This window comes from Melanerpes formicivorus, unplaced genomic scaffold (genome assembly GCF_026170545.1).
Source record: "Melanerpes formicivorus ecotype bairdi unplaced genomic scaffold, bMelFor1.0.p_v2 SCAF_116, whole genome shotgun sequence".
Lineage (NCBI taxonomy): Eukaryota > Metazoa > Chordata > Aves > Piciformes > Picidae > Melanerpes > Melanerpes formicivorus.
Genome location: NW_027142468.1, coordinates 1,216,308 through 1,242,892, shown reverse-complemented (window position 1 = coordinate 1,242,892; position 26,585 = coordinate 1,216,308). Strand labels below are relative to the sequence as shown.

Sequence of the window (26,585 nt, the reverse complement as noted above, 5' to 3'; positions counted from 1 at the left end):
TCCTCCTCAGGGCGGGAGTGCCCGGGGCCTCTGCGCCTCCCGGCCGGTGGGGGGCGCTCTCCCCTCCCCTCCCCTCGCGGCGGGGCTCTGCGTGCGCCCCCCGCGCGCCGCCGGAAGCGGAAGCGGCCGTGCCTCGTGCGCGTGCCGGCGGCGCTGCTGCTCGGCCCCCGTGTCCGGCCCGGCCCCGCTGCTGCTCGGCCCCGCTGCTGCTCGGCCCCCGCCGCCGCCTGGTCCCGCTGCTGCTCGGCCCCCGCCGCCGCCTGGTCCCGCTGCTGCTCGGCCCCCGCCGCCGCCTGGTCCCGCTGCTGCTCGGCCCCCGCCGCCCCTCGGCCCCCGTGTCCGGCTCGGCCCCCGTGTCCGGCTCGGCCCCCGTGTCCGGCTCGGCCCCCGTGTCCGGCCCGGCCCTCCTGTCCGGCCCGGCCATGGCTGTCCGCGCCAGCTTCGAGAACAACAACGAGCTGGGCTGCTTCGCCAAGCTGACCAACGCCTACTGCCTGGTGGCCATCGGCGGCTCCGAGAACTTCTACAGGTGAGGCAGCCCCGCGGCCCGCCCGGCCCCGCCCGGCCCCCGCCAGCCCCGCGGCGGTTCCCTAACGGCGCTTTCTCCTTTGCAGCGTCTTCGAGGGTGAGCTCTTCGGGACCATCCCGGTGGTGCACGCCTCCATCGCCGGCTGCCGCATCATCGGCAGAATGTGTGTGGGTAGGTGTCGGTGCGGCCCCTCGCCCCGCAGCGGCAGCTGGGCCGGGGCCCTAGGGTGAGCAGAGCCCTGGAGGGGGGCCCGGGGAAGCAGGGGGCCCGCCGCCTCTCGCTTGGTGCCTTCTGGGGCTTTAGCAGCGGCGGGTCCAGCGGGAAGCGCCCCTCCTCCTCTTGGCTTTTATTTTAGTGTTTCAAGTGCAGGAAGGGCTGCGGGAACGGGAAAACTAAACCCGCAAGCAAGAGCTGGGGTGGTGGAGAGCGTTTGCCTCTCGGGGCTTAAAGGTGAGCTACAACCAGTTGTGTTTGTGATAAACGGGGAGACGTTCCCGTTTTCTTAGTGACTCTGTGTTAGCCCTGGAGGATCAGAGTCCAGAGTCCAGAGAGGGTGGAAGCAGTAACAACGGAATCATATGAGGAGAGGCTGAGGGAGCTGGGGGGGTTTAGCCTGGAGAAGAGGAGGCTCAGGGGAGACTTTACTGCTCTCTGCAGGGAGGTTGTAGCCAGGTGGGGGTTGGTCTCTTCTCCCAGGCACCCAGCACCAGAACAAGAGGACACAGTCTCAAGCAGCACCAGGGGAAGTTTAGGCTGGAGGGGAGGAGAAAGTTCTTCCCAGCAAGAGGAATTGGCCATTGGGATGTGCTGCCCAGGGAGGTGGTGGAGGCCCCATCCCTGGAGGTGTTCAAGAGGGGCTTGGATGTGGCACTTGGAGCCATGGTTTAATTGTCAGGAGGTGTTGGGTGACAGGTTGGACTCGATGGTCTTTGTGGTCTTTTCCAACCTTATTGATTCTATGAGATGAGGAGAGGCTGGGAGCTGGGGCTGTTCAGCCTGGAGAAGAGGAGGCTGAGAGGGAGCTCATTAATGCTTACAAATACCTAAGGGGTGGGGGGCAGGGAGCTGGGGCCAGGCTCTTGTCAGTGGTCCCCAGGGACAGGACAAGTGGTTATGGGCATAAACTTGAACATAGGAAGTTCCATCTAAAGATGAGGAGGGAATTCTTCACTGGGAGGGTGGCAGAGCCCTGGAGCAGGCTGCCCAGAGAGCTGGTGGAGTCTCCTGCTCTGGAGGCTCTTAAGGGCCCCATGGATGTTTTCCTGTGTCATCTTCTTTGGGTGCTCTGCCAGGGGAATTGGAGCTCTTCAGAGGTCCCTTCTGACCCCTACCCTTCTGTGTAGGTCCACACAAAGGCTTTCTTCTGCCTCTGGCTGGTGAGACCCTGTCCAGGCAGACAGAGTTTTGTTCCTGTGAAGAGTGCCCCTCCCATCTCACTGCTTTGCCCTAACAAGTTCCATCTGTGTGTTCTGTGTGGCAATTGCTGTCCCTAGGGGATGTCCTGAGTCATAGAATCACTCAGCTGTTGAGGCTGGAAGAGGCCTTTGAGCTCATCCACTCCAAGCACTCACCCAGAGCTCAAAATGCCACCAACCCACACCCCTCAGCACCACATCCATGCAGCTTTTGGGGCTGGGGACTCCACCACCTCCCTGGGCAGCCTGTGCCAGTGCCACCAACCCACACCCCTCAGCACCACATCCATGCAGCTTTTGGGGCTGGGGACTCCACCTCCTCCCTGGGCAGCCTGTGCCAGTGCCACCAACCCACACCCCTCAGCACCACATCCATGCAGCTTTTGGGGCTGGGGACTCCACCTCCTCCCTGGGCAGCCTGTGCCAGTGCCACCAACCCACACCCCTCAGCACCACATCCATGCAGCTTTTGGGGCTGGGGACTCCACCTCCTCCCTGGGCAGCCTGTGCCAGTACCTGACCACTCTTGCAGCAAAGACATTGTTGCTCATCTCCAAGCTAAACCTTCCCTGGCACAGCTTACCGAATCAGCAAGGTTGGAAAAGACCTCAAAGATCATCAAATCATTGTGTCATAGGATCAGTCAGGGTTGGAAGGGACCACAAGGATCAGCTAGTTCCAACCCCCCTGCCATGGGCAGGGACACCCCACACTAGATCAGATTCAGCCTCTTCACCCAAGACCTCCTGACCATGGCGCCAAGCGCCACGTCCAGTCCCCTCCTGAACTGGAGGTCGTTTCCTCTAGTAAAAGTGTCTCTTTGAGAGCCTCAGGCTCCCTTCAGTGCTGCTGAAGACAAGAGGTGCTCCAAGGCAGTGCCATTTCTGCCCTGGCTCTGGCTTTGCCTTCACCCTGCTGCCGTGCTGGTTTGCCCAGGGTGCTGCTCCTCCTCTCCGCTTCTGGGCTCGGGAGGCACGGGGGAGGGCCGGGGCGACCCGAGCGGCTTTGTGCCCCTCAGGAAAGCAAGGGTGGCCCAGGAAACACTCTTTGTGTTTGCTGTTTCAGGGAACAGGCATGGCCTGTTAGTGCCAAGCAGCACCACGGACCAGGAGCTGCAGCACATCCGCAACAGCCTGCCGGACTCGGTGCGGATCCAGCGGGTGGAGGAGCGGCTCTCGGCCCTGGGCAACGTCGTCACCTGCAACGACTACGTGGCGCTGGTCCATCCCGACCTGGACAGGGTGTGTGCTGCCACAGCTCCTGCAGACCCAGCCTGGCTGCATGGCAAAGGACTGCCAGCCTACAGCAGGGATTCACCTGCAGCACAGCTCTGCAGCCTCTCTGCCAGGAAGGCTCTGGAGGGGCTGGAAGGTGTCCAGAGCAGGGCCAGGAGGAGGAGCAGAGGGCTGGAGCTGCTCTGCTCTGGAGCCAGCCTGAGAGAGTTGGGGTTGTGCAGGCTGGAGAGGAGAAGGCTCCCAGGAGACCTTCTGGTGGCCTTCCAGGATCTGCAGGGGGCTGCAAGAGAGCTGGGGAGGGACTTTGGAGGGGGTCAGGGAGGGATAGGGGTCTGGGAGAGCTCTGAGGGGGGCAGGAATCAGGCCTGGGACAGAAAGCCAGCAATGGGCACTGGCAGCCCAGAAGGCCAAGGGCAGCTTGAGCTGCCCTTGGCCTTCTGGGCTGCCAGTGCCCATTGGCAGAGGTGGAGGGAGAGTATCCTGCCCCTCTGCTCTGGGGTGTCAGGGAGGGATAGGACTGGGGGGGATGGAGCAGCACTAGAAGTGGGGAGATTGAGCTTGGCTGTGAGGAAGAAGTTGTTGCCCAGGAGGGTGGCGAGAGCCTGGCACAGGCTGCCCAGGGAGGTGGTGGAAGCCTCCTGCCTGGAGGTGTTTGCAGCCAGGCTGGAGGTGGCTGTGAGCAACCTGCTGTGGTGTGAGGTGTCCCTGCCCATGGCAGGGGGTTGGGACTGGCTGAGCCTTGAGCTCCCTTCCAGCCCTGGCAGTTCTGTGCTTCTATGAAATGGGAGCTCATGGCTGGGAGGGATCTGGTGGTGCAATAGAATGAGGAAAACAAGTGGCAAGCAGCCATGGGAAGAGTAGGCTGGCTCAAGGATGCTCCTGTGTGTGACTGAAGGTGGGAAATGAGATCCTGCTAACCCTGCTCTGGAGGAGCAAACCTCCTCTGGGGAGCTGGGGCTGCAGGGTTGTTCTGCAAGGTGGTGCAGACACAGCTGGAGCTGTCTGGTCAAAGCAGTAAGCTCTCACAGAGGCAAGCAGCAAGCACTGATTTGTCTGTGTGTGCAAGGGTTAGTCAGCAGCTCATGCTGATGGCAGCTGGGAGCTGTGCTGCCTCACCTCTCCTTTCTTCTCAAGAGGGAAGTCTCAGAGCTGGATTTTGGACTTCTCTCTTGGAGTCAGTTCAGTTTTTGTTTGTTATTCTTACCTTTGTTTGTGGATGTGGTCCTTGCCCTTTTGCTCAGCATGGTCCCTGCAGCAAGGAGGGAGTGAGCTGTGGAAGTCTGTTGGCAGGTGCACATCCTCAGCACCTCACAAACCCCAAAGCCTTATCCCTGCTGTCCTTTGAATGCTCTGTCATAGAATCATAGAATCAGTAAGGGTGGAAAAGACCTCAGGGATCATCAAGTCCAACCTGTCACCCAACACCTCCTGACAGCTAAACCATGGCTCCAAGTGCCACATCCAAGCCTTTCTTGAACACCTCCAGGGATGGGGACTCCACCACCTCCCTGGGCAGCACATCCCAAGGGCCAGTTCCTCTTTCTGGGAAGAACTTTCTCCTCCCCTCCAGCCTGAAACTCCCCTGGCACAGCTGGAGACTTTGTCACACCTTCTGGAACCAGCTGGTTTGCCTTCACTTTTAGCTGCAGTGAGATAGAAGGCTGCTCCAGCACAAGAAAAACATCCAGGGGAGCAAGCTTTGGGTATAGAAATTCACCCAGGGTGGGGGAAAATCCTTGCCCAAGTACATTGCCTGCTGGAGTTTGCATGTGGAAAACTGAATGAATGGAAGAGAGTTTGGGGGGGGTGATAAAGAGAGCATGGAGAAGAGTTGAGGCAGGACCCCAGCAGCCCAAGGCAGCTCAGCAGTAGCTTCTGAGTACTGCTGGGGTCCTGCCCCAACTCCTCTTCAGTCTCTGCTTTGTCCCCAAGCTGTAGACATGGTGTGGATGGTTAGAGAGGAGTGAAGAGAGATGGAATGTTCTTCCCTGAAAGCTGAAGTGCAGAGGAGGCAGAGCAAGGTTGCTGTTCCTTTGTCTTGGAGAGCTGCTCTCTGAACAGCCTTGGAGGCTGAGCCTTGGGTCATGATGAAGTGGCAATGGGTTGTGAAGGTGTGGGCAGGATCCCAGCTGCAGGAAGAGCTTCACTTCCATTTCTGCAGCAGCTCCTTGCTGAAGACTTTTGTTCTCTCTCTCTCTTTGCAGGAGACAGAAGAGATCTTGGCAGATGTGCTGAAGGTGGAGGTTTTCAGGCAAACAGTGGCAGACCAGGTGCTGGTGGGAAGTTACTGTGTTTTTAGCAACCAGGGAGGAATTGTGCACCCCAAGACTTCCATTGATGATCAGGATGAGCTCTCCTCGCTGCTCCAGGTCCCACTTGTGGTAAGGCCTGGGGGGGTTCTGTTCCCTCCTGCCATTCCCTTCCAGCACAGCTCTCAGTTCAGATGTTTCAGCATCTCCTGAGCTCCTAGAGGCTGCTTCCTCTGCACAGCTGTTCCAGGTGCTTGAATGGGGCAAGACTCAGGAGACATAATGCCCTGACTGAGAATTCTGAGTCTGAGTTCTGAGTCTTGCCTCTGAAAGATGGCTTTGGGATAGGACAAGGGGCAATGGATATAAACTGCAGCACAGGAGGTTCCACCTCAATATGAGGAGGAGCTTCTTGACTCTGAAGCTCCCAGAGGCCTGGAGCAGGCTGCCCAGAGAGCTTGTGGAGTCTCCTGCTCTGGAGCCTTCCCAGCCCTGTCTGGATGTGTTCCTGTGTGCCCTGTGCTGGATTCTCTGCTCCTGCTCTGGCAGGGGCTTGGGCTGGATGATCTCCTGAGGACCCTTCCAGCCCCTGACATCCTGTGAGCTGTGATCCTGTGGTTTGGCCAAAGGCAGTGTTGAAAGAAACCTGATGAAATCCTGTGTCTGGTCACTTCTATCTGAGACTTCCACAGCTGCTGTGCCTTTAGCTCCCCACTTGCTAGATCTGATGTCACTGAATGGCAGAGGCTTCTCCCCCCAGACATTCAAGGCTGTCCATTAGTCTTTTTGTCTGAAGACTTCACAACTTGGTGGCAGAACCATGGAATCACAGAGTGGTAGGGGTGGGAAGGGACCTCTGGGGATCATCAAGTCCAACCCCCTTGCAAAGCAGGGTCCCCCAGGGCAGGTCACACAGGAACACAGCCAGGTGGGGCTGGAAAGTCTCCAGAGGAGGAGACTCCACAGCCTCTCTGGGCAGCCTGCTCCAGGACTCCAGCAGCCTCACACCAAAGAAGTTTCTCTCATGCTGAGGTAGAACCTCCTGGGTTGCAGTTCATGGCCCAGTGCCCACTGCCTATCTTTTAGGAGTGTCACAGAATCAGAGTCAACCAGGTTGGAAAAGACCTCAGAGATCATCAAGTCCAACCTAGTACCTAATCCCTAACACCTCCTGACAACCAAACCCTGGCTCCAAGTGCCACATCCAATCCCCTCCTGAACACCTCCAGGGATGGGGACTCCACCACCTCCCTGGGCAGCACATCCCCAGGGCCAATCTCTCTTGCTGGGAAGAACTTTCTCTTCACCTCCAGCCTAAACCTCCCCTGGCACAGCTTGAGACTGTGTCCTCTTGTTCTGGTGCTGGTTGCCTGGGAGAAGAGCCCAACCCCCACCTGGCTCCAACCACCCTGCAGGGAGTTGCAGAGAGCAAGAAGGTCTCCCCTGAGCCTCCTCTTCTCCAGGCTAAGCAACCCCAGCTCCCTCAGCCTCTCCTCACAGGGCTGTGCCCCAGACCCCTCCCCAGCTTTGTTGCCCTTCTCTGGACACCTTCCAGCAGCTCAACCTCTTTCCTGACCTGAGGAGCCCAGAGCTGGGCACAGGACTGCAGGTGTGGGCTGAGCAGTGCTGAGCACAGGGCAGGATGAGCTTCCTGCTCCTGCTGGCAGCACCCCCCTGGGCAGCCCATCCCAATGGGCTCCCTGGGAAGAGCTCTCTCCCCCCCCCCAGCCTGGCCCTCCCCTGGCGCGGCCGTGTGCCGGGGCAGGCGGTGGCTGACGGCGGCGCTCCGGCAGGCCGGGACGGTGAACCGCGGGAGCGAGGTGGTGGCGGCAGGGATGGTGGTGAACGACTGGAGCGCCTTCTGCGGCCTGGACACCACCAGCACCGAGCTCTCCCTCATCGAGAGCATCTTCCGCCTCAACGAGGCCCAGCCCAGCGCCATCGCCACCCACATGAGGGACTCCCTGATCGACAGGTAAGGAGGGCTGGGCTCTGGCCCTGGCTGTGCTGCAGGCGCTGCAGCTCCTCCCCCCAGGGCCCGGCTGCTTGCACCGCCCAGGGAGCCACACAGCTGCCAGGGCTGGAAGGGAGCTGAAGGCTCAGCCAGTCCCAACCCCCTGCCATGGGCAGGGACTCCTCACACCACAGCAGGTTGCTCACAGCCACCTCCAGCCTGGCTGCAAACACCTCCAGGCAGGAGGCTGCCACCTCTGGATCCTCTCCCTCCACCTCTGGCAATGGGCACTGGCAGCCCAGAAGGCCAAGAGCAGCTTGAGCTTGAGCTGCCCTTGGCCTTCTGGGCTGCCAGTGCCCATTGCTGGCTTTCTGTCCCAGGCCTGATTCCTGCCCCCCTCATAGGTCTCCCAGACCCCTATCCCTCCCTGACCCCCTCCAAAGTCCCTCCCCAGCTCTCTTGCAGCCCCCTGCAGATCCTGGAAGGCCACCAGAAGGTCTCCTGGGAGCCTTCTCCTCTCCAGCCTGCACAACCCCAACTCTCTCAGGCTGGCTCCAGAGCAGAGCAGCTCCAGCCCTCTGCTCCTCCTCCTGGCCCTGCTCTGGACACCTTCCAGCCCCTCCAGAGCCTTCCTGGCACAGAGGCTGCAGAGCTGGCCCTAGAGCTGCAGCTGTGGTCTCAGCAGAGTGGAGCAGAGGGGCAGAATCCCCTCCCTGGCCCTGCTGGCCACACTTCTCTTGCTGCAGCCCAGGCTCTGCTTGGCTCTCTGGGCTGCAAGTGCTCCCTGCTGACTCCTGCTGAGCTTCTCCTCCCCCAGCACCCCCAAGGCCTTTTCTCCCCAGCCTCATTCAGATGCTTTGCAATGCTTCCTGCACTCCCTGGCACTCACCTGCTAAATCTCCTTTGTCTTTTGTCTCTCCAGCTTGACCTGAGCAGTGCTGCTCCCTGCTTTCCACGAGTCCTCCCAGGAGTGGAGTTTCAGCTGCACTTTGGACTACAGACATCTAAATCTCCTGATGCTGCTTCTGCAGGCCCAGGCCCCAGGAAGAGGCTCCAGACCCAACTTCCTGTAGTGTTCTGCAATCTTACTGCAAAACCTGACAAATAATACCCATTAGTTACAAATGAGGAATGCTCTCCCTCTCTCTCCCTCCCTCTCTTTCCCTGGGACACTTCCTGGCTCTTCACTTCAAAGGCTTTCTCCCATTTGGTGATGCTGGCTCAGCCCCTCAGGTTACTCACAGTATTTATTCTGGGGGCTCTTGGGAAATTGTTTCCTGGAGAGGATTTTGCCTTAAATCATGTCTCAGTGTTGTGCTCCAGCACACACACACACACACACAGAGCACTGCCCTTTCTCTCCACCCTCCTCCTGAAGGGCTTTGCTCCTGCTGGAGGCAGGCAGGAGCCCCTTGCATGTGCAGCACCAAAACTTAAGAGTGGTTTTATTTGCCCCCAGGCAATTCAGAAGCCATCAGCTGCTCTCCTGGCTTGCAGCTGTTCCCTCAGGGCTGCTGAGGCTGAAGTGCTGAGCTCTGATTCCAGCTGGGGCAAATCAAAGTCAGTCCAGGGGCTTTTAAGAGCTGCAGTGTTGTGCTCCTGCCTCTGGAACAGAGGCCTGCAGTGCCTCATGGCCTGTGTCCTGCTCCTGAGCTACCTGCAGGGCAGAGCTCAGGAGAGCAGCATGCTGGTGCCAGTGGGCTGAAGTTTGTTCCACCCTTGCTGGGAAGCTTAGCAAACCAAGAGAGATTTACACCACTTCATCCTGAGACACCTCAGAAGCCAAGCTCAAGGGACAGGGTTCTGAGCAGGGGTGGTGGAGGTTTGCAGGCTTGCCAGGTGGGAGCTCTGCCCTTGGCAGGGGGTGATGGTGACTCAGAGGAGCTGTGGCTGCTGCTTTCAGGCAGCAGGAGGGCAGTTGCTCACTCAGCCCTCCTTCCAGTTGCTTTCCTGCTTCCCTGTTCCTGCTACCATGCAGCTGCATGCCCCAGCTGGGCTCTCCTGAGGGTGCTGCCCTGGCAGCAGTGTGGGCAGAGCTTTTGGGGGTTTTCCAGCCCTGGGGCTTCCCCCTTGGTGCATTCTCATGTTTATTCCTCTGCCTGGATTTGTGGGGAAGGGTTTTTTAAGTTCTGGTCCATTCTGCTCCTCCAACTGCTGAATAAAGATTGCCATAGAAGCTCTGGTGCCAGGAGTCCTGCCATCATGTCTGGCTGTAGCCACTGAGCCAGGGGCTGCCATGGCCAGGCAGCTCCCCTGCCTGTAACCACTCAGAGCTTCTTGGGGGTAGAGTCTTGCACCTGGGAACTCATGAGGAGTCCTGGAGTGTGTGGCTCTGGCTGCCACAGCGTCCAAAACCTGCTGTCAGAATCCTTCACAGAAGCTCTTTACAAACCAGAGGCCTCCTGGTGAGGGATGGGAGAGCCCCACGGGGTTTAGTGGCTAATTATACCTGAGGAACAGCTCCTCACCAGTGCAGCCTGACCTCAGGTCTGACTGTAGTGGTTGTGCAGCCCACCACATGTCCAACTGGCCTGGAAAAACTGCTTAGCCTGGGGAAGAGGAGGCTCAGGGGAGACCTCATTGCTCTCTCCAAATCCCTGAAGGGAGGTTGGAGCCAGGTGGGGGTTGGGCTCTTCTGCCAGGCAACAGAACAAGAGGACACAGTCTCAAGCTGTGCCAGGGGAGGTTTAGGCTGGAGGGGAGGAGAAAGTTCTTCCCAGCAAGAGATTGGCCCTGGGGATGTGCTGCCCAGGGAGGTGGTGGAGTCCCCATCCCTGGAGGTGTTTAGGAAGATCCTGGCTGAGGCCCTTGGTGCCAGGGTTGAGTTGATCAGATGGTGCTGGGGGAGAGGTTGGACTGGATGCTCTCAAAGATCTTTTCCAATCTGGTTAATTCTATTCCTATTCCTATTCCTATTCCTATTCCTATTCCAATTCTTCTATTCTATTCTATTCTATTCTATTCTATTCTATTCTATTCTATTCTATTCTATTCTATTCTATTCTATTCTATTCTATTCTGTTCTGTTCTGTTCTGTTCTGTTCTGTTCTGTTCTGTTCTGTTCTGTTCTCTGTTCTATTCCTGTTCTATTTGTCAAAAATCCCTGGAAGCAGCCTCCAAACCCCCCCTGAAGACAACCCCAAAGCAGGCTGCTGAGTGCAGTGGCTGCTTGCTGGAGGGGGCCTGCTCTGCTCAAGGCCAGTGCCTCTGGCTGTCCTCCAGGCTGCTGTGCACCACACCAGAGGCACACCTAGAGGAGCCTCTGTCTTATGGGCTTAGTGTTGGCTAAGCATTGCTGTCCCCTGCTCCCTGTGGTGGCAAGATGGCCTGGTGCTGCAGGTCTGGGCAGGAGCTGGAACCTGGCCATGCTCCCATGGAGATTCTGTGGCTGTGCTGCCAAGGGCTGAGTCCAGACTCTGCTGATCAGGGACTGGTTCTGTAGTGTGCTAGAGGGTCCCAGCCAAAAGCTCAGGTGTGGGACTGCTCTGAGCACTGCTGAGGAGAAGGCCTTGGGGCTGTCAGGTGGTGACAAAGTGCCCAGCAGCCAGCAGTGGTCCCTGGCAGCCCAGAGCCAGCTGAGTGCTGAGCTGCAGCCAGAGCAGGGAGAGCAGCAGCACAGGGAGGGGATTCTGCCTCTCTGCTCTGCTCTGCTCAGCCCCCACCTGCAGCACTGCCTCCAGCTCTGAGGCCCCCAGCACAAGGAGGACCTGGAGCTGCTGGAGAGGCTCCAGAGGAGGCCATGAAAATGCTCAGGGGGTTGGAGCAGCTCTGCTGAGGGAGTTGGGGTTCTTCAGCCTGGAGAAGAGACAGCTCTGGAGAGAGCTTAGGGCAGCTCTTAGTGCCTGAAGGGGGCTTACCAAAGGCTGCAGAGAGACTTTGCACAGGCCTGCAGGGACAGGCTGAGGCACAATGGTTTGAAATTAGAGCAGATTTAGACTGGATGTGAGGAACAAGTTCTGCCCCAGGAGGCTGCTGGAACACTGCAGCAGGCTGCCCAGGGAGGTGGTTGAGGCTCCCTGCCTGGAGCTATTCCAGGTGAGGCTGGAGAGGGCTCTGGGCAGCCTGCTCCAGGGGAGGATGTCCCTGCTGGGGGCAGGGGCTTGGACTGGATGAGCTTTGGAGCTCCCTTCCAACCCAGAGCACTCTGTGACTCTACCTTCCCTGGCTGCCAGGACTGCTAACTGCAGACAGCTGCTTCTCAGCCCCTTCAACACCTTCAGGAAGCTCTCCACACCCCTGGGAAGCTCAAATAGGTAACAGCTGCACAGGGAGCCAGTTAGGAAGCCGTTGAAAGGCCACCAGGCTGTTTCTCCAGTTCTCTGAAGCGAGAGTTGTGTGAGGAAGGCTGGGTTTTGGCAGTCCAGGGCAGGCAGCTTGCCTTGCTGCAATGGCTGCCTGGCTCTGCAAGGCAGGATGAGGTCAGCTGAGGAGAGCTCAGCTTGCTCCAGGCTCAGGCCCAGCGCTGCCGGTGCAGCTCGTTACTCACCACAGGGCTTGGACCAGGCTGAAAAGCTACCTCTGGGGGAGGAGGAAAGCAACCAAAACCCACAAGGAAAAGCAGACAGCTGTCAAGGTTGTAAATTTCATTTTATAATGATGGCTGTTGGAAGTTGCTCCAAGGTTTGGGCTGTCACAGTCCTAGAAGAGAGGGCAGCACAGAGCTAGCACGGGGGCAGGGGGAGGTCTAATCAGTGAGCTCCAATTTCATTTGGTCCTTTGCACTCCTTCACCCATCAGGAGACCTCCATCACGTGTACTTGATCTATTAAAGTTATTTAAATCCACTAGACTTCCAAGTCTGGCATCTACCAACTTCTCCCTTGTGTTCCCCTACCCCTTCTTTGCTTGGGTTTGTGTTTGTGAACCGCCAGAGACAGCTTGGTTGTGGCAATCGAGTTGGGAAGGAGCAGCAAAAAGAGAAGAGAGTTTGGAGAGCAGGCAGTGCAGTCCTCAGTGGGCTCTGCTGGAAGTACCTATATGTCTCTCCTGCTTCCCCAGAGCACTGCTGGAGAGCAATGCAGGCTGCTTACCAAGCTTTCTGTCTCCTCACTCCTGGTGGCTGGAATCAGGAATTGTTCGCAGCACTCTCCTCATAGCTTTGGGGTTTTTCTCCCCCTAGCTGAGATTATGAAGCTGTTACTGGTTTGGGTTTTTCTCTCTATACTACGTGGACATTCTGTGCAGTGCACTGAGTGCAATCCAGTTACAGGCAGAGGGCTTAGGCTGATCCCCTGCTCCTTGCCCCCAGCGTGCAGAGCAGCTCAGGTACTCACAGGGGTGGCGCTTGGCGCGGGGCTGGGCTTCGCTGCGGCGCCAGAAGCTCTCCCTCCGCCCTCGGCCAACAGCACCAGCAGCAACAAAACGGACTGAGGGTGTGCTTAGAGCACGAGACCCCAACCCACCCCCAGCTGGAGAAGCAGAAGGTACTGCTGGAGGAAGTGAAAAGCTACTAGCCAGAAGTTGAGATCTTTACCTAGGCCTTGAGCCGCCGGGGGCTGCCAGCTGTGGCTAGCGGTGAGCTCGTCCTGGAGTGTGGCATGCTTCCTTTCCTCCCTGGCAAACATTTGCCTGGGAAGAAGTGAGCAAAACAAAACCAAAGAGGAAAAGAAACCAAACCAACCCCCTCCCCCCACCCCCCCAGAATAAACCCATTTCAAAGGCATACAATGTCTGTAACATCTAGAGGGACTGGATTTGGGGGTTTAGAAACAGGCCTAACCCTTACTTGCGTCTCGACTCCGTCAGCGAGAACGGAGTGGTGACCTCACTCCAAACGCTTCCACTCTCCTGGAGCCCCCCCACACAAATTCCACAACCTAGTTACACATGCCACAGAACAACAACTCATCTGTTCCCAGCTGCTTAACAGGGGCAGAGTGCAGTCTACATCTACACACAGTTGTCAGTCTATTGGGAGCTCCACCGGCTCTTGCTGATGGGAACCAACATCCTACCACAAAGATTCCTTTCACGAATGGCTCCCAGACCAAACACTTCCCATTGAGTGGCTTTTGGGTTGGGTTGGGGTTTGGGGTTTGGTTTTTTTTTTCTTTCAGCCCCAAATAACTTTGTCTTGACATTGTCCCAGTTCTAGGGTTTGATGTTGCCAGGTGACATTGATGGTGTCTGGTTTGGTGCTCCTCGAGCTTCTGCTCCGCACTCTTCCGAGTGCTCCGTGGTTCCTCATGCACTGTACCGAGTGGCAGCCTCGACTTAAGTTATCAATGTACAAAACATCTGACCAGCAGGTATTGGAAAATTGTACTCAGGTAATTCCCTGGATTGTGTAATAAACTAAGAAGACCTTTTAGAGTGGCTCAGCATCAGAATGTCTTCTGCCTACGACACTGAATTGTTCCTGCTCCTAGATTTCATGACCTTAATTCGCTTCTCACGAGACAGCTGTTTAAAAAACATGGTTCTGCTCAGAGGTGGCTTAGCTACACTGGAGAATGCTGGGTTTGACTGGGAGCACTGGTGCAGGGAACTGAGAGAAGCCTCCCAGGTCAGTGGGAACTTGTCCTGAAGACTCTGATGTTTGCAGAGTGAGCCTGTGGAGGGTGGCACACCGAGGCTGACGCGACTCAGGCAGTAAGAAGAACAGAGGCTCCACGCTGCAAGACTGCCTGTGGAGTGGGTTGGGGTTTTTTTTCCCCCCCCCCACACCCCCAGTTTTTCCTGCTGATTTCAGTCCCAGGCTGTCCAAACCTTGCAGGTCACTGAAGTAGTTCTGTTTGGTAGGCTTTTGAATGCTTTGTGGGTTTTCTCTCTTGGTTTCTGTTTTCGGTGTCCACAGTCCTCATCAGACGACCGAGCTGAGCTGCGCAGAGGGCTGTGTCATACCCACTCCTGGACAGGTCTTTTGTAGTACACAACATTTTGCTGCACCTCTTTGTTTTTGAACTGGAAGATTGTGTACACCAGGACAAGGATACAGAGAGACAAAATGCAGGGGATCACAACTGCAATTGCATTTACAGTGCTAGGCACATCGTTTATTGTCACCATAATGTCCACGTCGTCGTGGGGCAGGCGTCTGTCTTTGCTCCGCTCCACATCCTTCTGGTTGCAGCCCATCCAGTCTTTGAGGATTGACCTGGGGTAGCCTGGCTCCACACTCAGCCTCTGGTTGTCAAACTTCCAATACTCCTTCCCTTTGTAAAAGTAGGTATAAACTGCAAGAGAAAACAGGGAGCGGTTCTCACCACACCGTTTCCCCAGGAGAATCACAGAGTGCCAGGGGCTGGGAGGGAGCTCCAGAGCTCACCCAGCCCAAGCCCCCCCTGCCAGAGCAGAGCACCCAGGGCAGGGCACACAGGAACACAGCCAGGGGGGAGTTGGAATCTTTCCAGAGAGGGAGACTCCACAGCCCCCCTGGGCAGCCTGCTCCAGGCCTCTCTCACCCTCACAGGGAAAAACTTCTTCCTCCTGTGCCCATGGCACTTCCTCTGCCTCAGCTTCCCCCACTGCCCCTTGGGCTGGCATTGGGCATCCCCCAGCAGAGCCTGGCTCCAGCCTCTGGGCATCACCCTGCACAGCTTTAGCCCCAGCCAGGAGCTCACCCTCAGGCTGCTCCTCTCCAGGCTCCAGAGCCCTCAGCTCCCTCAGGCTCTCCTCCTGAGGAAGATCTTCCACTGCCTGCAGCATCTTTGTGGCTCTGTGCTAGACTCTTTCAAGCAGTTCCCTGAGGTCCTTCCTGAGCTGAGGGCCCAGAGCTGGACACAAGATTCCAGCTGTGGCCTCAGCAGGGCAGAGCAGAGGGGCAGGAGAACTTTCTCAACCTCCTCACCACAGCCCTTCTAACCCAGCCCAGGATGCTCTTGGCCCTCTTGGCCACATGAGCACATTTCCAGCTCGCTAAGCTCTGAGGCTGTGCCTCTGCACAGGCTCTCTAGGCTGGGAGTGGTAGCTGCCTGAGCCAAGGCAACACATTCACCCATGGCATCTCAAAAACTGCTGAGAACTGAAGGTGGTTTTGGAGCTAGGATTTAAAGGAGACACCAGAGCCTTGGCCCGTGGGTGCAACTGTCCCCACAGAACATCAGTCCCCTTGGCCAGGACAAGGTGTGAACAAAAATGCCACAACTAACTTTAGAAGTGGTCTGCAGGCAGGGGTTTTCCACTGCCACATCTGTGCATGGCAGCTCAGCATCAGCAGCCAGCTAACAATCTGCAGAGAGGCAGCTGCAGTGGTGCTTGGAGGAATGCTGAAGGTTTCTCTCCACCCAGCCTGAGCCAGCAGAGGCTGAACGAGTCCTGCTGCTATAGAAAAGGCTGATGATTTATGCTGAGTGTTCTCTAAGCACCTCTCAGCTCCCCAGATGAGTCCTTTTCAGAAGGAGAAAAGGAGAAGGGAGCAGTGGTGAAAGCTTGGAGCCTCCTGCATCTGTCCTCCAGCTTGGCTGGCTCTCACTGCAGATCTCCAGCCTAGCCCAGCCCTGCAGCCTTGAGTTTAAGCAGCAAGCTCTCCCTGTTGGTTCTTTCTCCCACTCAAACAAGAGGAAGAAATCAGAGAAAGAACCACGTTGGAAGGGGCCTCTGGAGGCCCAACCCCCTACTCAGAGTGGGCCTAACTGCAAAGGACCTCAGGCAGATTGGAGTGATTGGGCTAGCTCCAGGTAAGGAGCTACATGGGAAGTAGAAGTATGGTATCCTCAGAGTCAGGGCCCAGGAAACCTTGGGTAGGGGCTGCTGTGGCAGTAAACCCAGCAGAGGTCCCTGTCCCCCAAAGCTGGCATCACAAAAGTGTGGTTTAGCAGCTGAGGAGGGGCATGGGCTGGGGTAGGGGTTAGGAAGGATCTCTAGACTGCTGGGGCTCACAGGTGTCCCTCTGACCCCAGGACTGCTGGGGCTCACAGGTATCCCTCTGACCCCAGGACTGCTGGGGCCCACAGGTGTCCCTCTGACCCCAGGACTGCTGGGGCTCACAGGTGTCCCTCTGACCCCAGGGCTGCTGGGGCTCACAGGTATCCCTCTGACCCCAGGGCTGCTGGGGCTCACAGGTATCCCTCTGACCCCAGGGCTGCTGGGGCTCACAGGTGTCCCTCTGACCCCAGGACTGCTGGGGCTCACAGGTATCCCTCTGACCCCAGGACTGCTGGGGCTCAGGTGTCCCTCTGACCCCAGGACTGCTGGGGCCCACAGGTGTCCCTCTGACCCCAGGGCTGCTGGGGCTCACAGGTGTCCCTCTGACCCCAGGACTGCTGGGGCCCACAGGTGTCCCTCTGACCCCAAGACTGCTGGGGCTCAGGTGTCCCTCTGACCCCAGGGCTGCTGGGGCTCACAGGTGTCCCTCTGACCCCAGGGCTGCTGGGGCCCACAGGTGTCCCTCTGACCCCAGGGCTGCTGGGGCCCACAGGTGTCCCTCTGACCCCAGGACTGCTGGGGCCCACAGGTGTCCCTCTGACCCCAGGACTGCTGGGGCTCACAGGTGTCCCTCTGACCCCAGGGCTGCTGGGGCTCACAGGTGTCCCTCTGACCCCAGGACTGCTGGGGCCCACAGGTGTCCCTCTGACCCCAGGACTGCTGGGGCTCAGAGGTGTCCCTCTGACCCCAGGACTGCTGGGGCTCACAGGTGTCCCTCTGACCCCAGGACTGCTGGGGCCCACAGGTGTCCCTCTGACCCCAGGGCTGCTGGGGCTCACAGGTGTCCCTCTGACCCCAGGGCTGCTGGGGCTCACAGGTGTCCCTCTGACCCCAGGACTGCTGGGGCTCAGGTGTCCCTCTGACCCCAGGGCTGCTGGGGCTCAGGTGTCCCTCTGACCCCAGGGCTGCTGGGGCTCAGGTGTCCCTCTGACCCCAGGGCTGCTGGGGCTCACAGGTGTCCCTCTGACCCCAGGACTGCTGGGGCTCACAGGTGTCCCTCTGACCCCAGGGCTGCTGGGTCCCACAGGTGTCCCTCTGACCCCAGGACTGCTGGGGCCCACAGGTGTCCCTCTGACCCCAGGGCTGCTGGGGCTCACAGGTGTCCCTCTGACCCCAGGGCTGCTGGGGCTCACAGGTGTCCCTCTGACCCCAGGACTGCTGGGGCTCAGGTGTCCCTCTGACCCCAGGGCTGCTGGGGCTCACAGGTGTCCCTCTGACCCCAGGACTGCTGGGGCTCACAGGTATCCCTCTGACCCCAGGGCTGCTGGGGCTCAGGTGTCCCTCTGACCCCAGGGCTGCTGGGGCTCAGGTGTCCCTCTGACCCCAGGGCTGCTGGGGCTCACAGGTGTCCCTCTGACCCCAGGACTGCTGGGGCTCACAGGTGTCCCTCTGACCCCAGGGCTGCTGGGGCTCACAGGTATCCCTCTGACCCCAGGGCTGCTGGGTCCCACAGGTGTCCCTCTGACCCCAGGACTGCTGGGGCCCACAGGTGTCCCTCTGACCCCAGGGCTGCTGGGGCCCACAGGTGTCCCTCTGACCCCAGGACTGCTGGGGCTCACAGGTGTCCCTCTGACCCCAGGACTGCTGGGGCTCAGGTGTCCCTCTGACCCCAGGACTGCTGGGGCTCACAGGTGTCCCTCTGACCCCAGGACTGCTGGGGCTCACAGGTATCCCTCTGACCCCAGGACTGCTGGGGCTCAGGTGTCCCTCTGACCCCAGGGCTGCTGGGGCTCACAGGTGTCCCTCTGACCCCAGGACTGCTGGGGCTCACAGGTATCCCTCTGACCCCAGGACTGCTGGGGCTCAGGTGTCCCTCTGACCCCAGGACTGCTGGGGCTCACAGGTGTCCCTCTGACCCCAGGACTGCTGGGGCTCAGGTGTCCCTCTGACCCCAGGGCTGCTGGGGCTCACAGGTGTCCCTCTGACCCCAGGACTGCTGAGACTGGGTTCCTGCCCCAGGCAATGCTCGAGGCACCCCCAGCACCACCCCAGCTGCCAGCCCCCAGGCCCGGGGTACTTACAGCCTTCCTTGCTGATGAAAGCTCCCTGCGGGGCCTGGGGGATTCCTCTCCACACAGTGATGGGCTTGGGGTAGCCTGGGTCAGTTGCTCTCTTGTCCTCGTTGTACCTCCAGTACCTGTCCCCCTTGAAGAAGTAGGTCTTGCCCACTGGCTCCCAGCGCAGAGCGGTGTCGATGCCCTCGCGGGGCAGGCAGCTCCCCAGCTCCACCAGGCTGTGAGGGTAGCCTGGCTCGGCCGTCACTTCTTTGAACACCCAGTACTTGTCTCCTGGAGAGGCATGGGGACACAAGCAACAGATTTGCCTAACCAGAAGCTGCTGTAAATGCAAATCAGCAACACTGAGCTACAGTCTGCTGGAGAGTCCCAGGGTTAACTGCAGCTGTGGAGAGGCTGCTCCCCATCTTGCCTTCCAACCTGGAACCTGCTTTCAGTTCATCACTCAGAGACTCAGAGCAGGGTTTGGGTTGGAAGGCAACTTGGAGCACACCTAGGCCCAACCCCCTGCCATGGGCAGGGACACCTTCCACCAGCACAGCTTGCTCAAGGCCCTGAACACCTCCAGGCAGGAGGCAGCCACAGCCTCCCTGGGCAGCCTGTGCCAGGCTCTCCCCACCCTCACTGCCAGCAATTTCTTCCTCCTCTCCACTCTCAGTCTCTCCTCTCCCAGCTCAAAGCCATTGTTCCTCAGCCTGGCACTCCCAGCCCTTGGCCAGAGTCCCTCCCCAGCTCTCCTGGAGCCCTTCAGGTCCTGCAAGGCTGCTCTGAGGTCTCCCTGGAGCCTTCTCTTCTCCAGGCTGCACAGCCCCAACTCTCCCAGCCTGGCCCCACAGGGGAGGGTCTGCAGCCCCCTGAGCATCTCCATGGCCTCCTCTGGACCCTGCCCCAGAGCTGGAGGCAGTGCTGCAGGTGGGGTCTGAGCAGAGCAGGGGGGAGAATCACCTCACTTGTCTTGCTGGTCCCACTTCTGCTGCTCCTCAGCTCTTGCTTTGGAGCAGTTCATCAGCCCTCTGTGATTTACTTTTACTAGGCCAGCCATGAGTTCAGACACTTCCCTCGTACTCTGTCATCCCTCAGTCAGGCTGAGGAGGTGTTTGCCTGCAGCCAGCCCATACTTACTGATCTGTTGCCTTTCACAGAATCACAGAGTGCTAGGGGTTGGAAGGGACCTCTGGAGAACAGTCCAAGCCCCCTGCCAGAGCAGGGTCACCAAGGGCAGGTCACACAGGGGCACATCCAGATGGACCTTGAAAGTCTCCAGAGGAGGAGACTCCACAGCCTCTCTGGGCAGCCTGCTCCAGGCCTCCAGCAGCCTCACACCACAGAAGTTTCTCTCATGCTGAGGTGGAACCTCCTGGGCTGCAGTTTGTGTCCCCTGCTCCTTGTCCTGTCCCAGGAGAGCACTGAGCAGAGCCTGGCCCCTGCTGCTTGGCACCACCCTGCAGATGTTTGTGACCATTGATCAGATCTCTCAGGCTGCTCTTCTCCAGGCTAACCAGCCCCAGGGCTCAGCCTTTCCTCATCAGATGTTCCAATCCCCTCAGTATCTTAGTGTCCTGCTGTTGGACACTCCCCAGCAGATCCCTCCCTGTGCTTCTTGAACTGGGGAGCCCAGAACTGGCCACAACACTCCAGATGTGGTCTCACCAGGTCAGAGTAGAGGGGGAAGAGAACCTCCCTTGATCTGCTGGCCACATTATTCCTGGTGTACCCCAGGATCCCACCAGGGCACATTGCTGTCCTGTGGAGAGCTCATTGTCCAGCAGGACTCAAAGGTCCTTTTCCACAGAGCTGCTTTCCAGCAGGCCAAGCCCTATCCTGCAGTGGTGCAGGAGGCTGCTCCTCCCCAGGTGCAGGACTCTGGAGTCTCAGCTTTCAACACAGTCCATTGAGCTGAGGGCTGACCCTGCAGGCAGGAGTTCAGAAGAGCAGGTGTGATGGGTTTGTACCTGATGATGTTTTCCAGCCTGCTTACAACTTGCTCTCAAGCTCTAGGCCCCTGTTCAGACCCTGTGCAAGGAGCTAACATGGGCCCCAGCAGAAGGTTGCTCTTTAGGAGACAGCTGCCCAGAAATGTGGTTTGGGAGTGACCTCCACCTGCAGAGTCCCTAATGCCTTGATCCAACACGTTCAAAGGGACAGGCAGCAAACTGAGACCCCCTGGCAGCCAGGAGCTAACTCCTGTTAGCACATGGAAGCCAACTTCCACTGACCAGTATCAGCTCTACACAGAGACTGTCCTGGCAGGGTCAGCCCACACTAAACTGGAGCTTAGGGTTAGTGGCAGCTTGAGGCAGCAATGTGCCCTGGTGGTCAAGAATGGCATCCAGGGGTGCATCAAGAAGAGTGTGGCCAGCAGGTCAAGGGAGGCTCCCCTTCCCCTCTACTCTGCCCTGGTGAAACCTCATCTGAAGAACTGTGTTCAGTTCTGGGCTCCCCAGTTCAAGAAGGACAGGGACTTGCTGGAGAGGGGGCAGCAAAAGTGCTGAGGGGACTGGAACCAACATGAGGGAAGACTCAGAGGACTGGGGCTGCAGAAGACTGAAGGGGGATCTCATCAATGCTGAGGGGTGGGTGTCAGGAAGATGGGACCAGGCTTTGCTCAGTGGTGCCCAGGCACAGGACAAGGGGTAATGGGGACAAGCTTGAACATAAGAAGTTCCACCTGAACATGAGGAGGAACTTCTTTAGTCTGACTGTGGTGGGCCACTGGAACAGGCTGCCCAGAGAGTTGGCAGAGTCTCCATCTCTGGATACATTCAACCTCACTTTGGCAAGTTCCTGTGTGACCTTCTCCCAGAATCACAGAAATGTTCAGGTTGGAAAAGACCTCTGGGACACCAAGGCCAAGCACTGACCCTGCTCTGCAAGGCTCACCCCTAACCCACAGCCCCAAGCACCACATCTGAACCTCCAGGGGTGGTGACGCCACCACCCCCCTGGGCAGCCTCTGCCAGTCTCTGACCACTCCTGATGTGTAATTTTTTTCCCTAATGTCCAGCCTAAACCTTCCCTGGTGCAGTTTGAAGCCTTTCCCTCCAGCTCTGGCAAGGGGGTTCACAAATCACAGATTCACAGGATGCTAGGGGTGGGAAGGGACTTCTGGAGACTTTCCAGTCCAACCCCCTGCCAGAGCAGGAGCAGAGAATCCAGCACAGGTCACACAGGAACACATCCAGACAGGGCTGGGAAGGCTCCAGAGCAGGAGACTCCACAACCTCTCTGGGCAGCCTGCTCCAGGCCTCTGGGAGCCTCACAGTTAGGAAGTTCCTCCTCATGCTGAGCTGGAACCTCCTGTGCTGCAGTTTCCATCCACTGCTCCTTGGCCTGTCCCAGGGTGCAACTGAGCAGAGCCTGTCCCTGTCCCCTCCCTCCTGAACCCCAGCTCTCAGCTATTGATAGACATTGATCAGATCCCTCTCAGCCTCTCTTAGAAGGGTTGGACTCGATGAGGTCTATTCCAACCCTAACATCCTGTGATGCCTCTTGTTCTATCACTAATTACCTGTGAGAAGAGACCAGCTCCACCCTCTCCACAACCTCCTTTCAGAGAGCCATGTGGCCTACACGACCCTGCTCTGGCAGGGGGCCTGGGGGCAGTCTCCAGAGGTCTCTTCCAAGCCCTCCCATTGTGTGAGGCAGGGAAGTGCCCCCTTGGCAGAGGGCCGTGCTGCGGTGCCTGTCCTTGGCTCAGCAGCAGGCAGTGCTGTGGCACGGGGCCGTGCTGCGGTGCCTGTCCGTGGCCCGGCAGCAGGGGGCGCTGTGGGCAGGGGCCGTGCTGCGGTGCCTGTCCTTGGCTCAGCAGCAGGCAGTGCTGTGGCACGGGGCCGTGCTGCGGTGCCTGTCCTTGGCCCGGCAGCAGGGGGCGCTGTGGGCCGGGGCCGTGCTGCGGTGCCTGTCCTTGGCTCAGCAGCAGGCAGTGCTGTGGCACGGGGCCGTGCTGCGGTGCCTGTCCGTGGCCCGGCAGCAGGGGGCGCTGCCCGCGGCTTACCTTTGAAGAAGACGAACTTGCCGTCGGAGCGCTCGTAGGCAGCGTCGATCCGGGCGGGGAGCCCCTTCCAGAACTGCTCGATCTGCATGGGGTACCCCTCCTGCACCCGGTTGTTGCGCAGGCGCCAGAACCAGCGGTCCTGAGGGAAACCCACAGGCATCCTCAGAGCAAGGCTGGGGGCTGGGCAGCCCTGCCCATGCCCCCTGCCCCCTGCCCCTGCCAGGCAGGAGCCCTGCTGCAGCTGGCAGCTCCAGCCCCACCCTCTGCAGAGAGGGCAGAGGGCAGCCAGAGAGGTAAGAAGCTGATTGCTGGTGCTGCATTAAAGGGTGGAAAGAAGGAGAGGAAACAGGAGAAGGGGGAAGCAGGTCCACAGGCATGAACTGGCTGGTGAGAGACCTCTGGTGTCACTGCCACTCAGCCTGGCACAGCTGCTGCCCAGCTACCCACACTGCCTTCCTGACAGGGGCCTTAGATGGGGTCAGTGAATGCATGTGTTAGACTAGGTGCTAGCACGAGGACAGGGGTCAGGTATATGCATCAGATGAGGTATTAGTAGATAAATATGGATAGCAAAATCATCTGGGGATCTGACTCTGTAGCTGTTTGAATCTGACCTTGCAGATAGAATCACAGAACTGTCAGGGATGGAAGGGAGCTCAAGGATCCAGTTCCCTGCCATGGGCAGGGACACCTCACACCACAGCAGCTTGCCAGGAGCCACATTCAACCTGGCCTTAACAAACCTCCAGGCAGGAGGCTGCCACCACCTCCCTGGGCAGCCTGTGCCAGGCTCTCACCACCCTCATGGGGAACAACTTCTTCCTCACAGCCAAGCTCAATCTCCCCACTTCTAGTGCTGCTCCATCTCCCCCCAGTCCTATCCCTCCCTGACCCCCTCCAAAGTCCCTCCCCAGCTTGCTTGCAGCCCCCTGCAGATCCTGGAAGGCCACCAGAAGGTCTCCCTGGAGCCTTCTCCTCTCCAGCCTGCACAACCCCAACTCTCTCAGGCTGTCTGCAGAGCAGAGCAGCTCCAGCCCTCTGCTCCTCCTCCTGGCCCTGCTCTGGACACCTTCCAGCCCCTCCAGAGCCTTCCTGGCACAGAGGCTGCAGAGCTGGCCCCAGAGCTCCAGCTGTGGGCTCAGCAGAGTGGAGCAGAGGGGCAGAATCCCCTCCCTGGCCCTGCTGGCCACACTTCTCTTGCTGCAGCCCAGGCTCTGCTTGGCTCTCTGGGCTGCAAGTGCTCCCTGCTGGCTCCTGCTGAGCTTCTCTTCCCCCAACACCCCCAAGGCCTTTTCTCCAGGGCTACTCTCTAGCCAGTCTAGTTTTGTTCCAACCCCCCATTTCTACCCTGTCACCCTAAAAAGTCCCTCCACAGCTTTCTTGTAGCCTCCTTCAGATACTGGAAGGCCACAATTAGGTCTCCTTGGAGCCTTCTCTTCTCCAGACTGAACAGCCCCAACTCTCAGTCCTTCCTCACAGGAGAGGTGCTCCAGCCCTCTGCTCATCCTCACAGCCTGTGTATGATTTGACTCTATGTAAATCCCTTACTCACACTGCTGGGCACAGAAGCTTTGTGCCCCCTTGCACCCAGCCCTGCAAACAAACCATACCTGCTGTAGAACTCTCTAAGAGTTGTAGAGTTTGTTTCTGCAGGTCGTTCCCTTAGCCTGGTGCCTGTGTGAGGCACAGGACACCCAAAGGCACAAAGCTACCCCTTTAGACATGGGAGCAAAGCAGCTCCCTTCAGACATAAGATTGGTTAGGATGTTCAGGCATGAGCAAGAGCAGAACAGGGTCTGTGAGGCACTGCCCCAGCCTTGAGCTGTTTGCAGATCAGGCACTTTCTGTACCTGCTGTGGTTTGCCCAGTGAATGACCTTCCACAGGTCCCTTCTCCACATTCACACCCATTTGGCAGGGAAAGCTACAGGGAATGAGACTTTGGATTTCCATATTCCCCCCTGGGCTATTGAGCAAAGCCTCTCCTTCTCCCCTGGCTGTAGTTTACAAGCAAGGTTGACTCAAACTCCCCAAGGGCTTCAGGCAGGCTGAGTGCTCTGGAGGTGATGAGGCTCAGACCCTGGTTAGGTGCTGCTATTGCTTTCTGGCTTTACAGGTGGCTTGATGGTGCCTGAATTCCTGCTCACAGATTGGTTCAAAGGCTGCCTGGGCAGTTTGTGTTTCCAAGTGTATCTTGGAGCATTACAGAGCCCACCTGCTTACACTTCCTTCTAATCTGGCTCATTCAGAACAGTTATTGTGACAAGCAGTTCACATCTCACTGCCTTAGAAGGAATCATTTCCACTCCTATTAATCCACAGACAAAGCTAAGGGAAGGCTCACAGGTCAGCAGCAAGTCTCAGTACCTTGAAAACAAACATTTCTCCTCTAAAGAGGGCCACAGTGTTAAAGTTGCCATCACAGATGTTTGGTTTGGAGCCAGGAGGAGAGGGCCTGTCACCCAGGGGAGGGCTGGGAGGTCTTGGCTGCCTCTCATGCTTCCTTTCTGAAGTGGAGTGAATTCTGCGAACAGGAAGAGTCGGCAAAGGCCTGGTTGGCTCCAGGGGCTCAATGGGAGGACCTAGAAGTGAAAAGAAAGACGTGAGGCAAAGTGGACACAAAGTGGACAGGTTGCCTGTGCTTCCCTGGTAGGTTCCAACAGGCAGGAAGCTGGCTGAAGGGACACTGAGAGGAAGCTACACGCTGCTTATGCAGAGCTGGTCCCCTGGAGAGGGGACCACAACCACAACCAGCTGCATCCTCTCAGGGGAGATGTCCCAAAACAGGGAAGTAATAAGAACTGAGGAAAAGACAGTATGGTTTTGAAGGTCTTCCCAAAGAGGCTGGTGCTAAAAGGAAGGAGAAGCCTCAGCAATCACATTCCCAACTGAAATGAAAGCTAATAACCCTTGAGTCGAATTCTTTAGGACACTCTTAAGGAAAAACCAAAGCCAAACAACACAACAAACAAAGCCACCGAACCCCTGAACCAAACACAGCATCAAAAAACCACCCACAAACCCAAACCAAAACAGAAAACAACAGAGCAAAACCAGGAGGAAGGTCAGGGTGTGAAAAATAATGCTGCAGTCCAAGGGGGATTCAGAAATTAGGAAGCAGTTACTTTGAGGCCTGGTTTCAGCTGGGACGGAGTGAGTTTATTCCTAGTAGCTGGCACAGAGCTGTGTTGTGGATTAGTGTGAGAACAACACTGATATCTACTCCTGTTACTATAGTTTGGTTTGGTTTGGTTCAGTTTGTTTGGGTTTGGTTTAGTTTGGTTTGGCTTGATTTGCTTTGGTTTAGTTTGATTTGCTTTGGTTTGATTTGGTTTAGTTTGGTTAGCTTTGGTTTGGTTTGGTTTGCTGTGCTTTGCTATGGTTTACTTTGGTTTGATTGGTTTGGTTTGGTTTGCTTTGCTTTGGTTTGGTTTAGTTTGGTTTTGTTTGGTTTAGTTTGGTTTGATTTGGTTTGGTTTAGTTTGGTTTGGTTTGGTTTGGTTTGGTTTGGTTTGGTTTAGTTTGGTTTGGTTTGGTTTGATTTGCTTTGGTTAAGTTTGGTTTAGTTTGGTTTGGTTCAGTTTGGTTTGCTTTGCTTTGCTTTGGTTTAGTTTGGTTTGGTTTGCTTTGGTTTAGTTTGGTTTGCTTTGCTTTGATTTGCTTTGGTTTGGTTTAGTTTGGTTAGCTTTGGTTTGGTTTGGTTTGCTTTGCTTTGCTATGGTTTACTTTGGTTTGATTTGGCTTGCTTTGGTTTGGTTTGGTTTGGTTTGCTATGGTTTGGTTTAGTTTGGTTTGATTTGGTTTGGTTTGGTTTGGTTTGCTTTGCTTTGGTTTAGTTTGGTTTGGTTTCCTTTGGTTTGGTTTAGTTTGGTTTGGTTTGGTTTAGTTCGGTTTGATTTGGTTTGGTTTAGTTTGGTTTGCTTTGGTTTGGTTTGCTTTGGTTTGGTTTGCTTTGATTTGCTTTGGTTTAGTTTGGTTTGGTTTGATTTGCTTTGGTTTAGTTTAATTTGGTTTGGTTTAGTTTGGTTTGGTTTGCTTTGATTTGGTTTGGTTTGGTTTAGTTCGGTTTGGTTTGGTTTAGTTCGGTTTGATTTGGTTTGGTTTGGTTTGGCTTGATTTGATTTGCTTTGGTTTAGTTTGGTTTGGTTTGGTTTGGTTTAGTTTGGTTTGGTTTGATTTGGTTTGGTTTAGTTTGGTTTGATTTGGTTTGGTTTGGTTTGGTTTGCTTGGATTTGCTTTGGTTTGGTTTGATTTGGTTTGCTTTGCTTTGATTTGCTTTGCTTTGGTTTAGTTTGGTTTAGTTTGGTTTGATTTGGTTTGGTTTGGTTTG

The 26,585-nt window shown here is 57.1% G+C and overlaps 2 protein-coding genes across 4 annotated transcripts in view; one reads left to right on the top strand and one right to left on the bottom strand.

The window, feature by feature from the left end:
• The first annotated feature begins 175 nt into the window (after nucleotides 1-175).
• Nucleotides 176-9,558, top strand: EIF6 (eukaryotic translation initiation factor 6). The gene is made up of 6 exons (XM_068167382.1): nucleotides 176-529; nucleotides 615-700; nucleotides 3,010-3,185; nucleotides 5,384-5,560; nucleotides 7,222-7,403; nucleotides 8,305-9,558. Exons 1-6 carry the CDS (start codon nucleotides 423-425, stop codon nucleotides 8,312-8,314), a joined length of 738 nt encoding a protein of 245 aa, XP_068023483.1. The 5' UTR covers nucleotides 176-422; the 3' UTR covers nucleotides 8,315-9,558.
• Nucleotides 9,559-13,024: 3,466 nt separating this feature from the next.
• The window catches only part of MMP24 (matrix metallopeptidase 24), a 72,064-nt gene continuing 58,503 nt past the window's right edge, over nucleotides 13,025-26,585 (bottom strand). For all 3 annotated transcript variants that reach the window (XM_068167372.1, XM_068167374.1, XM_068167373.1), the window contains 4 exons: nucleotides 24,623-24,837; nucleotides 22,257-22,395; nucleotides 18,269-18,535; nucleotides 13,025-14,557 (listed from right to left, as the gene is read on the bottom strand). In XM_068167372.1, the coding sequence (XP_068023473.1) occupies nucleotides 14,220-14,557; nucleotides 18,269-18,535; nucleotides 22,257-22,395; nucleotides 24,623-24,837 (959 nt within the window). In that variant the 3' untranslated portion in view covers nucleotides 13,025-14,219. The remainder of the gene's footprint in view (nucleotides 14,558-18,268; nucleotides 18,536-22,256; nucleotides 22,396-24,622; nucleotides 24,838-26,585) is intronic.

Excerpts from the sequence above, each read along its gene's own strand:
- EIF6 (XM_068167382.1), top strand. The coding sequence starts at position 423 with ATGGCTGTCCGCGCCAGCTTCGAGAACAACAACGAGCTGGGCTGCTTC. Across the intron at positions 701-3,009 it reads CATCGGCAGAATGTGTGTGG|GGAACAGGCATGGCCTGTTA; the intron begins GTAGGTGTCGGT and ends TTGCTGTTTCAG. Across the intron at positions 5,561-7,221 it reads TGCTCCAGGTCCCACTTGTG|GCCGGGACGGTGAACCGCGG; the intron begins GTAAGGCCTGGG and ends GCGCTCCGGCAG.